Here is a 12,234-nt window from a genome sequence, read left to right as displayed (position 1 = left end):
GTTAAAAGTTTTTTTTTTACATAAAGCAAATAGTTAGAATTTTTTAAATTTATGTAAAATTTGACATGAAATATGACTATTGGATTGTTAAATTATTAATTGTATGAAAAGTTAAGCAATAATTTAAAACACTTAATTTTAAACCGATATAAGTGGATTCTCCCAATTAAAAAATATATGAACTTTTTTATGGACATAAAATTATAGATTTAATTATGGTTTTAGTCTGTTTTACTACGTTAAAATTTGGGAATTAAATTTTTTATTTTAATTTGGTATAATTTTATATTTTTTTGGAGAAAATAAAAGATATAGATTCAAAAAAGACTAGACCCTCAAAGGAGGATCTTCAAATAATCTTAAACTTAGCCTTCTGTCACGAATCATCTTGGCTGGATTATCCGCAACAGTGTTCTCCTTCGAGGGAATATCGTGTTAAATCCTCAACTACTTTACCTTTATCACGAAATAGTGTGTGACATAATAGGCTGTTTTACCAAAATAGTCCAAAAATAAATTATATTTACAAAAATAACTCAATTTCAAAAACAATTACCAAAATAACCTAAAATGAACAGTACTCACTCGTTTTTTGCACAAATAATTGTCTAATAATTGTGTCAGAATTAAAAAAATTAATTTTTTGGGTTTTGGTCTGTCAATGGTCGGAACCCATGTATTTTTTTAAAATTGTATAATACTGATATACGAAAAAGAAAAAAGAAAAAAAATTATTTTTTTGGGTGCTGGTCTGTCAATGGTTGGCACCCAGTACAAATTTTTAAAAAAATTCTTTTTTTTCGTGTCAAAATCAGATATAAATATACGAAAAAAATAAAAAAAAATTTTGGGTGCTGGCCTATCAATGGCCGGCACCCAATACAAATTAAAAAAAAATTTCTTTTTTTTTCGTGTGAGAATCAGATATAAATATACGAAAAAAATAAAAAAAAATTTGGGGTGCTCACTTGTCAATGGCCGGCACCCAGTACAAATTTAAAAAAAAAATTCTTTTTTTTTCGTGTTAGAATCAGATATAAATATCTGAAAAAATAAAAAATTTTGGGTCTTTGATGCATCAATGGCTAGGCACCAAGACAAATTAAAAAATTATTTTTGTATATTTATATCGATTCTAACACGAAAAAAATAAATTTTTAAATTTGTCTTGGTGCTTAAACCATTGATGAATCAAAGACCAAAAATTTTTTTTCCGTATATTTATATCTGATTCTGACACGAAAAAAAAAGAAAATTTTCAGCACCCAATTTTTTTTATTTTTTCGTATATTTATATCTGATTCTGACACGAAAAAAAAGAATTTTTTTTAATTTGTACTGGGTGCCGGCCATTGACAGGCCAACACCCAAAAAAAATTGTTTTTACTTTTTTCGTATACTAATATTTGATTCTGACACGAAAACAATTCAATTTTTTTTTACTGTTGGGTGCCGGCCATTGACAGGCCAGTACCCAAAAAAATAAAAAATTTTCCTTTTTTTTTTTCCTTTTTCGTATATCAGTATTATACAATTTAAAAAAATACATGGGTTCCGACCATTGACAAGTCAAAACCTAAAAAATTAATTTTTTTAATTCTGACACAATTATTAGACAATCATTGGTGCAAAAAACGAGTAAATACTATTTATTTTAGGTTATTTTGGTGATTATTTTGAACTTGAATTATTTTATAAATATAATTTATTTTGTACTATTTTGGTAAAACAGCGGACATAATATATTGTTGTTGATCAATATATCATTAAAAATTAATATTTTAATACATTAAGAAAAACTGGTTTGACATAGTACTAAATTAACGTTGTACGTGTTTGAAATAAAATTTTAGAAAGTGTTGTTGCTACTTTTTAGACATCTTGTCTCATTGCAATAATTAATACAACACATAAAGGCAAACATATGTTGCTTGTGTCAATTCGGAAAAATAATATTTTAAATATATAATTAAATGATTTTCAATCCACACGATATTTATAAAATTAAAAATTAAAAGTTATAATATGGTCGAATTTTGTGTGTGTTCAACATAAGCTTAGAAAATTAAGCTAGTATTAGTCCTAATGAAAATTATCATCAGTTACCAACAACTGTTTAATATCTTATTCAAGCTAGCATCTCACATAATGCAGAGGATCTTCTAAAATAACCAGCTGCTCAATTTTATTGACATTTCACTGAATATGTTAAAATTTAACTTCCTAATTTTTGAAACACCAATCGTAAATCTGTCTTACTTCAGCAACGCTACTTAACGTAGCCAACTCGTTGTGAATAGTTTCAATCACCATTGTGTTGTTACTTTTCATCTAATATGCTCAAATTTCAAGAATTCGCTTTTCCTATTTTTTTAATTTAAAAATACCCATCTAATTATTTACATTATTAAGATTCTTTTATTAATTTTGTTGGTGTGATATTCTAAAATTAAAAAGAAAAACTTAGTGGCCACGTGATAAAAAACATATTGTAATTCAGATAGAGAATTTTAACCGCTGCATTTTAATCAGAATAAAATATTGAAACTAACTAATGACATTTAAGTAAAATGCTAATGTATAAAAGTTAAATATTAAATTTGAGAGTAATATAGGGATTGAAGTTGAAATTTAACCATCAATAATGTAAAAGGCATGTGGTAAAAAGGACAGAGTGGTATAAATTTGCAGTTCGTCCATTCGTAATAATTTATTGTGTCTTTTCCAAATATAAATAATTCAAATTAATATTTATAGTTATGGAATAAGTGGGAAATTTTCATTTTAATCCCTTTATTTTCCTAAATAAGATTCCTGACTTTGAGGAGAATATATTATTACTGCTAATTTTTTTCTTTTAAATGAGTCCTTGTCAATTGGATTATGGTCAAAACTTTATGTTTGAAAAAAATTATACTTTATTTTTATAGTTACGTGTTTGAAGAAAATAATTAAAACGTCTTATCATTCCATTCATAGTGTAAATTTGAAAAAAAAAAATCTTTTAATATATAATTCCACTAGTCCTTCGGTTGAATCAAGAATCAAATTCAGAATATACCTATTCATGAGTCGGGTTACTCGTCTATGCCCGAAGGTCCATCTAAATTTTAAGAAGGTTTAGGGCAAAAATATTAGGCCTGAAAATGGGCTTGGGCAAAAAAATTAGGCCCATTTAAAATATGAGCCGAGCTCGAGCTTGAACATTCAAGGTCTGAGCCCAGCCCGACCAATTTTAAATTTATAATATTTTATATTATATAATTTAAAATACATAAAAAATAAGCCTATACTAATTATGTAATACTACTCTAATGTAAACATTAAAATAATGTTAAGATGACTATATAGAAAACTTCAATAAATAAAAAAGGTATAAAATTATTAAATATTAAAATAATATAATATAAATATTTAAAAAAATAAAAATAATATGAGCAGACCTAAAATGAGTTTGGGTAAAATTTTAAGTCTAGATTTCATACCAGGCTAAGCTTAGGTAAATATAAAATATATTAATATCATACTTAGATTCGACTCAAATCCAACCTGACTTGACATGGCTCATCAGCACCTCTATTTTAGAACAAATATTGTATAATTGTTCGGTTTTCTATAAAAAATATTATTCCCCAATGTAAATAACCTAATATTGGTTTATATATTTTTTTAATTTTTTTATATTTTGACTAAAATTGTTTGAAATCTATCGAGAATTTAATATAATATTTATTCACATAAATAAATAAATGAATTGAAAAGTCTCCATAATAGCATATTTTATTTATTTAAGTCCTTCAAGCTTTATTTCATGTTCTTCATCTTCTTCTTTTAGTTGTTCATCAATTAAGCAAGCTTATAGATTCCAGCTATGGCGGAAAAGAAATGGATTCTGATACTTTTTTTAACTTTCATCATTGCAGTGTCTCAAGTTCACCATTTATACATGGGGTACTGTATACGTACATACATACACACACGCACACACATATATATGTATAAATTCATGATTTGTTCAATGATTTTGTGTTTTTGCAGGGAACTAGCAAGCATAATGCTTGAAAAGCTTCAACAATGGCGGAAACCATTCAACAATGGTGGAAAGAACTTAGCAATTGGACCTAACTTAACAGCTTGTCATTCATCGTACGGTCGACCGGATCTTCTCGTTTATTGTTGTCCACCGGGGTTTCAGACTCCAGTACCCTTTACCGATTTTAAGTTCCTTGACCCATCACCGGTCCGTGTCCGACGACCGGCGCATCTTTTAAACGAAAGTTTTATAGCTAAATATAATAAAGCTTTATCAATAATGAAGTCACTACCATTCGATGATCCACGAAGCTTTCTCCGGCAAGCTAATTTACACTGTCAGTTCTGTACCGGCGCTTACGAGATGTTGAACCGTTCCGGCTCGGAGCTGAACATCCACCGTACGTGGATGTTCTTTCCCTGGCACCGGATGATGATATATTTTCACGAACGAATCCTTGGTAGCCTCATCGGAGACGATACTTTCGCGTTGCCGTTTTGGGCTTGGGATATCCCGGACGGAATGACGATACCGGACTTTTACGTAGACGAGAGCTCGCCATTTTTTCACAGCCAGCGCGATTTCTCTCATTTTCCACCTCGGGTGGCAGATTTAGATTATAGCACTGATGATAACGATCCACGTTTTGATGGGAAAGAACAAACGGAAACCAATTTGGCATTTATGTATAATCGAATGGTGTCCGGCGCTAAGAAAACGGAGCTGTTCATGGGATGTACATTTAAAGCCGGCGACAAGAACTGTGATTCGCCGGGAACTATAGAGAGTGCACCTCATAATACTTTACATACATGGATCGGGTCGGGTTTAAACCCGGGAAGGGAAGATATGGGCAAGTTTTACTCGGCGGCGAAAGATCCGGTTTTTTACGCTCATCATTCAAATATCGATCGTCTTTGGGAAGTTTGGCGGGATATCAACGATCGGAAACTGGATATCGACGATTCCGATTGGCTTAATTCTTTCTTTTTTTTCTACGATGAGAATCTGAATTTAGTAAAGATTAAAGTTAAAGATGTTCTTGATATAACAAAACTCGGTTATTCATACGAAGAAGTGGATCGTCCATGGTTAAACCACCGTCCTCCGCCGTCTGTACCACCGGAACAAGCTCGCCGGATAATAAAACTGAAGCAAAACGAAAACCCAGTTTTTTCCTCCGATTTCCGGCGAGTTTTAGACGGTAAGTTAACGGTAACGGTGAACAGATCGGTAAAGAGGGAGAAGTTTGACGAAGAAGAGACCGTCGTTGTGTACGGTATCGTAGTGAGAGGGAATGAATACGTGAAGTTCGATGTGTACGTGAATTTAAGCGATGACACGAAAATGAACCCCAAGTTCAGGGAATTCGCCGGCACTTTTGTTCATATCCCCGGCGGTGGCCGCGGCGGCCACGACTTGAAGAAGATGAAGCTTAAACTGGGAATTTCTGAATTGTTGAAAGATTTGAAAGCTGATGAAGATGAAACTATATGGGTAACATTGGTACCGAGGACTACAAGTTGTAGTAATGTATCCATTGAAGGGATTAAAATTGAATACATCAAATAGATTTTCTTTCAAATCTCATTTTTTGATGTAAATCGAATTGATTAAATTATCGATTTTTTTATGTATTTAAATATTAATTTAATATTTAAGCGTAGAGGACTAAATGTGGTAAGTTCTCACTATGTTTCTATATAAGGGTCTACCGTAAGTTATAATCAATTTAATTATTTGTAGTTGATTAAATTGGAGTAACAATGCCAATTTCATTGTTCGATTTATTGGTCATGAATGTTTATCTTACGATTCACGTCATATATTCAAGTCATATAAATTAATATATAGTTACGATGTGTGATGATAATAATTTGCTTCTGTTAATGAAATGTGAATCACCTCAGAGTAAAAAAAATATTCATAAAAAAATTACTTATAATCCCTCCTTAACTTATAAATAAGAGAATAATATGTTTCAACACGTGCCAGCTCGACAATAAACTTTGACCTCTCTTCACTTCATCACAGCACACTTTGATTGACTTTAAGTATGACAAAAATGTTAGAAGCAAAGCACCGACACCTCTATCTCATACATTTACTCTACCCCAAGACATTAATGAATAGACATGACTTATGTGTTATGTGTTCAAAAAACAACCTCATTCCTTAATTATGAGATCGGGAGTTTCTTAATAATGAAATAACTTTTGACTATGTATGAATTTTTAAAAATATTTTAATTAAATTATTAAAGTATTAATCAAGCTTTTCTATCAATTTATTCAATAATATAAACATTAAATGTCGTTTTAAACATAAGGTGGAACATATTTAAAAATGTAAACTACATTTATGGTCATTTTTGTTTACCTCATGTTACGTTTTAATCACTTATGTTTGAAATGTTATGTTTTAGTCGCTTACGTTAACGTGTTGTAACATTTTAGTCATTAAGCTGTTAGTTGTCGTTAACGGTGTAACGACGTAGTACGTTAAATCATCATTTCAAACAAAAAATTTAGGTTAAATTATACAATTGGTCCCCATATTTTTTCATTTTGAGCAATTTAATTTTTTCTTTTATGTTCTTTTAACTTTCTTTCTTTTTTTTTTCATTATTTTCCATTTTCTTCTGCTTCTCCTTATATTTTCCTACCTTTTCCATTTCTTTTAACATATCAGTAAGTCGAATTGGCAATGAAGAAAGAAGCATGGTATGGGTTTATGGGTTTTGGTTATGGACAATGATGGCTTTCAACTTTTTACTTATTTCTTCATTGTCAATTCGAAAAAATATGGGGATCGATTATATAGTTTAACCTAAAATTTTTGTTTGAAATGATTTAATATGTCACGTCAGCTTACTGTTACACTGTTAATAATAATTAACGGCTCAGTGACTAAAATATTGTAACACGGTAACGTAAGTCACTAAAATGTAACCTGATGCTAACAAAGTGGCCATAAATGTAATTACTTACCCTATTTAAAACGAAAATACATTTATTTATCGCTTCAAATATTAAAAAAATAACCTCATATCTAATTTGTTTTTTACAAATCAAATTCAAGTATATATATTTACAAATTTATCTTTGAGTTTTAAATATGTTTTACACTATATTTAAGTTAACAATTAAGTTGACTAAAGGACTTGGAATGATACTAATATTTTGAGAATATTTTGGAGTTTAAAAATTAAATTGAAATTTGTACAATAATTGAGGATGTCAGGTGAAATTAAACCTATTTATGTCATTGAATTGATTGGTACTGGGAGCACCACGTTTCTTTTTCGAAAGCCACAGTTCAAGCGAAATGATGGTATAAAATAGTAACCACGTATTATTTGTTTTCCTTTTTTTAATAATCTAATATCACATCAATATTTTTATCTTTAAAAAAATCTTGAAATTCAAGAGAAAATTACTGATGTGATATTAAATTATTGAAAAATAATAATATCCGTGTTTCATACAATCTTTTCTCGCCATAACTTACATTTATAGTATAATAAAATTTAAATATGTTTCATGGGATATATGCTATTTTACTAATTTTATTGTAAAATTTACTAATTTAGTGATAATAAAAGAAATGTTTTATATGCTAACATTGTTTATACATATCTAAAGGTAACGTAACATATCCGATAATTTAATAAATATCGAAAATTCTTTTTAAGAATTTTATTACATTCTATTGAACGAACGTGTCACATTATACACCACTTGTGAATATTGTGGAGCATGTGTTTCAATGGTTGTGAAGGCCAATGGTATTACTTGGTCTTACCTACCTCCCTTCTACTTTCTCCATAGCTTTATTATTATTATTATTATTAAAATATGTTCATTTACTATAAGGGTTATTTGGACGGATGTTTATTTTTAGTGTGATGTATTTAATTTTTTTCTTATTGTATAATATTTAATCTCATTATTATCATTATTTTTACACTAATCGTAAATAAAATTATCCATCTAAAGGGACCCTAAAATAAAAAGTTATTTTTCATCTTATGATTAAAATTGATTAAAATTACAATATAATGACTAAATCCACAATTTACACAGCATAGTAATCTTGTTCTATATATATATATGGAACCAATGTATCTTCTACTAAATTTATTTTACGATCCATGAAGTTTAATTGATTAAATTTTGTGATTATCATTCTAAATAATTATTTTCCGAGACTCAGACTTGAGTTCTCTCTTTAAAAATAGAATATACCTTAAATATTGTGGACCATTTGTTTCCATGGTTGGGAGGGAACCAATGGTCTTAACTACCTTGTACCATGTTCATAACATTTATTATTATTAAAATACGATATAAGTCTTTACACCGTTTATAGGAGTTTAGTTTCTCTAGTTTTCAAACTGCTAAAATTATTTTGTTCAATCTAGGTTCATTACAACACCATTTTTTTAATTACACGGCTATCAAGCGAGCATTTTTAAAATTTTAAATTATCACATCAATAAATTTAATAAAAAAATATTAACAATGTTAACAATTATATCTAAATTTTAAAATTTAAAAATATAAATATAAATATAAAGACTAAATTCTAAATTTGAAAGCACATATAGTAAGGGGGTTAGTCATGACTATCGGTAGTAGATACCCTGGTTATGACAAAAAAGAAATGGTTGAAGAACAACTTCAAACCACCAATTTTTCCTTATGTGAATAGCTCGACAATAGACTCTTGCCAATCCAAGAGTCCTAAAAAGATGCTTCTAGAATTTAACCGAGCTTTATGATAAAGAAAAACCGAACTCTAACTAATAGACTCAACTATTCAATCCCTTAACATAACATGATTACCTTTTCACTTAGACTACATTAATTTGTTCTTACAAATCAATTTATGCTAATTAACTATGTATTGCTTTAATTATCGAACAAGGGACCCTACTTTAGATGATAACAAAATAACACTAAGAGACGATTTTCACCTATATTGTAAATAGGAGGATGAATAATTTGATTGGTATGGATTTTTATCAGTTAAAAAGGCTTAAATTGTTAAAGTGGGAGGGTTTATAGGGTAATTAGACAAAAATGTATGTTGGTGGACGATTTACATATGTTTTGAAAGGAGATTATGAAATGTTTTAAAGGGCAAATTAGTAAATAAATAAATAAACATAAACAAAAGAAACAAAACACTCATATTCTTCATTTCATCATCTTTGACCGAAAATCACCATTGGAAGACTTTGAGAAGTTTGGCCAAGCATCTATCTTGCATGGAAGTGCGTTTTTAAGTAAATTTTATGTTTTTGAAATCCTTGTAACTTAATCTAGCTAACCCGAAGACTAATTCGTAAAATTTTTAAATGTTTGAAAAGTTACCATCAAGGGTTTTACAATTTTTTTATGCTAAATGGTAGAATATGAAACTTTATTAAGAATTAGGATTAATTTGTAAAGTGAATTTGGATAGTTTTGAGTTTAGGGACTAAAATGTTAAAATATTAAAGTTTACATAAATTTTCTAAAAATTTAGTTGAATTGGAGCTGTTAAGGGATGGTATATGAATTGGCCGGAAAGTCTTGGGTTTAATTATGAAAAATATGTAAGTTTCGATTTTAGGGACTAAATTGAATAAAAGGTAAAAATTGAGGGTGAAATGGTAAAATTTTAATAAAGAGGCTATATGCATGAATTTAAATGTTTTAAGGTATTTGAATGGTTAATTGAATTAAATTATCATATAGATCACGAAACGAATCAACCAGTAGACAAACGCGAAAAATGAAGAATTGCTTAGTAGTCCTTAGTGTCGTGTTTGTTGTTATTTCAGTTTAGGTAAGTCCGTATAGTGTATAAAAAAAACATTAATTGTCATGTGGCACACACGTAGACTACCATGTGGATGCCACATCAGCAAAGTTAACAAACGTTAATTTTTCCATCAATTTTAGGGTGATTTGACAAACATGCAAGTTCATGGGCTAAAAGAGATAAAAAAATTGAACGAAAAATTAAAATACAATTCAAGAGACAAGTCATTAATTTCTTTTTAAGGAAGTGATCCTATCCATTTTTTTTTCCTTTTAAAATTAAAATATTGTATTTTACTATTCGTAAATATTAATATAATAAATATTTATGGATATTTTTTTCCAATAATTTCATCTTGTTGGCTTCATAGTGTAGGGGTGAAAATTGAATAGAGGTGCTCATGGGCCGGGCCGGGCCCATAAAAAATTTTGGCCCAGGTCCTAGGCCCGGGCCCGACCCGACCCGAAATATGGGCCTAAGATTTTGCCCAGACCCGGCCCGGAAAAAAATCATAAGCCTGGGCCCGACCTGGCCCGGCCCATTTTTATTTTAAAAATTTTAAAAAATTATTTTAAAAATATTTTAAAATTAAAAAAATTTAAAAAAATATTTTAAAATTTAAAAAAAATTAAAAAAATATGTAAAAAATATTTTAAAATTTAAAAAAAATATATTTATTAAATCGGGCCGGGCCGGGCCCGGGCCGAAAAGTGGTGCCCGAGGCCCGGCCCGTTTTCTAAACGGGCCTCGTTTTTTTGCCCAAGCCCATATTTCGGGCCTATATTTTTACCCAAACCCTCCCATATTTCGGGCGGGCCGTCGGGCCGGGCCGGGCCGCCCGGCCCATGAGCACCTCTAAAACTGAAGCTATCACTTGAATCTTGTGCAACATGTATGTTTTATGTGTTTGCTTTCATCATGGGTTGGACTGATCAGTGACCAGTGGGCTTAATTCCATTGTTCTTACCTACCTTGAACTATATTCATACACACATGTTCTTTTGCAAAGCAGCAGTCTTGTTCGTTGTAAAATTTTATCTGTATGTTAGATCAAAGAATAAACTGATCATTTCTATTAAAAGTTTCATTATCTTTTATAGAATAACCAGACGGTTACACGTGACATGTCATGTGTACCTCATTCTGACGTATAGAGACCAATCTTTAACAGTAGAAATGAGTGAAATTTTTTTAAGTAAAAAAGACAAAATGTAATCCAATTCTTAATATAAAAAATTTTAACCATACTTTTACTCATCAATCCCATTAAGAAGGCAGATGCTACATACTCCAATGTTATGTCGATTCCAACTCTATTGCAATTCCAAGCGTTGGTCCAATTAATAAACTCCCATTAAGAAGGCCCATGTGCCATTGTTGTGTTGATTCCAACTCTTTTGAAGTTCCATGTGTTGGTCCAATTAATAAACTCCCATTAAGAAGGCACATGCTCTAATGTTGTGTTTGATTTCAACTTTTTTGCAGTTCCATGCGTTGGTCCAATTAATAAAGTCCCATTAAGAAGGCACATGCTACATGCTCCAATGTTGTGTTGATTCCAGCTCTTTTGTAGTTCTATGGTTGGTACATGGATTAAATTTTAAACATATGATAAACTATCATTTGGACAACTTGAATCTAATGTGTTAAGATAAGAAGAAATAGCTCTCTTAGATTTTACTGATGTTATTCTTTTAGCACATTAAATATAAGTTGTCCATGTAGCAGGTGCAAACGAGTTTGAATTTTGACTTACATGGTTGAATATTGTAATAGCCTGATTTTCAGTGATGTCAGAAACAGTGGTTCGAGATCACCAAATTTGGCAAATAAGCTCGTAAATTTTTATTATTTAATATTTACGAGTCAAATGTGGTTTTTAAAAGATTTTTGAATTAGTAATTTGTGTTTTATAAGGCTTTATTTACGGGCGTGTGTGACACACGGCCTAGCACATGGGCGTGTGTCCCCTGCATCTTAAAATTTTAAAACAGAATGCTCAAAATTGATCACACGGCCTGGTACACGGGCGTGTGGCTTGGCCGTGTAACCCCTACACTTAAATGTATTGCAAGTAAGAGAGTTACACGGGCTAGGGACACAGCCGTGTGCCCTACTTCAAATACCACACGGCCTAAAACACGGGCGTGTGTCCCTTGCACCTTGGAAATTTTTGAAATTTCGCGAAAAAATCTCTGAGTTTCCGATTTAGTCCCGAATTGTTTCTAATGTATGTTTTGGGCCTCGAGGGCTCATATAAGGGACAATATGATAAATTTATGACTAATTTCTGATATGAATGTGAAGTAATATGAAATATTTGAGTCTGATTGGTAAACCCTGATAATGCTCCTAAACCCTGTTCCGGCGACAGATACGAGTTAGGAGTG

General features: G+C 30.5%; 1 protein-coding gene across 1 annotated transcript; it reads left to right on the top strand.

Annotated features, from left to right (window-relative positions):
- Window positions 1-3,782: 3,782 nt before the first annotated feature.
- LOC105795312 (polyphenol oxidase I, chloroplastic) lies at window positions 3,783-5,740 on the top strand. The gene is made up of 2 exons (XM_012624881.2): window positions 3,783-3,951; window positions 4,039-5,740. Exons 1-2 carry the CDS (start codon window positions 3,872-3,874, stop codon window positions 5,603-5,605), a joined length of 1,647 nt encoding a protein of 548 aa, XP_012480335.1. The 5' UTR covers window positions 3,783-3,871; the 3' UTR covers window positions 5,606-5,740.
- The last annotated feature ends 6,494 nt before the right edge of the window (window positions 5,741-12,234 follow it).

This window comes from Gossypium raimondii, chromosome 3 (assembly GCF_025698545.1).
Source record: "Gossypium raimondii isolate GPD5lz chromosome 3, ASM2569854v1, whole genome shotgun sequence".
In the NCBI taxonomy this organism is placed as follows: Eukaryota; Viridiplantae; Streptophyta; class Magnoliopsida; order Malvales; family Malvaceae; genus Gossypium; species Gossypium raimondii.
This window is presented reverse-complemented; position numbering and strand designations above follow the sequence as displayed.

Coding starts and splice junctions, on each gene's coding strand:
- LOC105795312 (XM_012624881.2), top strand. CDS start 3,872: ATGGCGGAAAAGAAATGGATTCTGATACTTTTTTTAACTTTCATCATT. Junction 3,952..4,038: donor GTTCACCATTTATACATGGG/GTACTGTATACG, acceptor GTGTTTTTGCAG/GGAACTAGCAAGCATAATGC.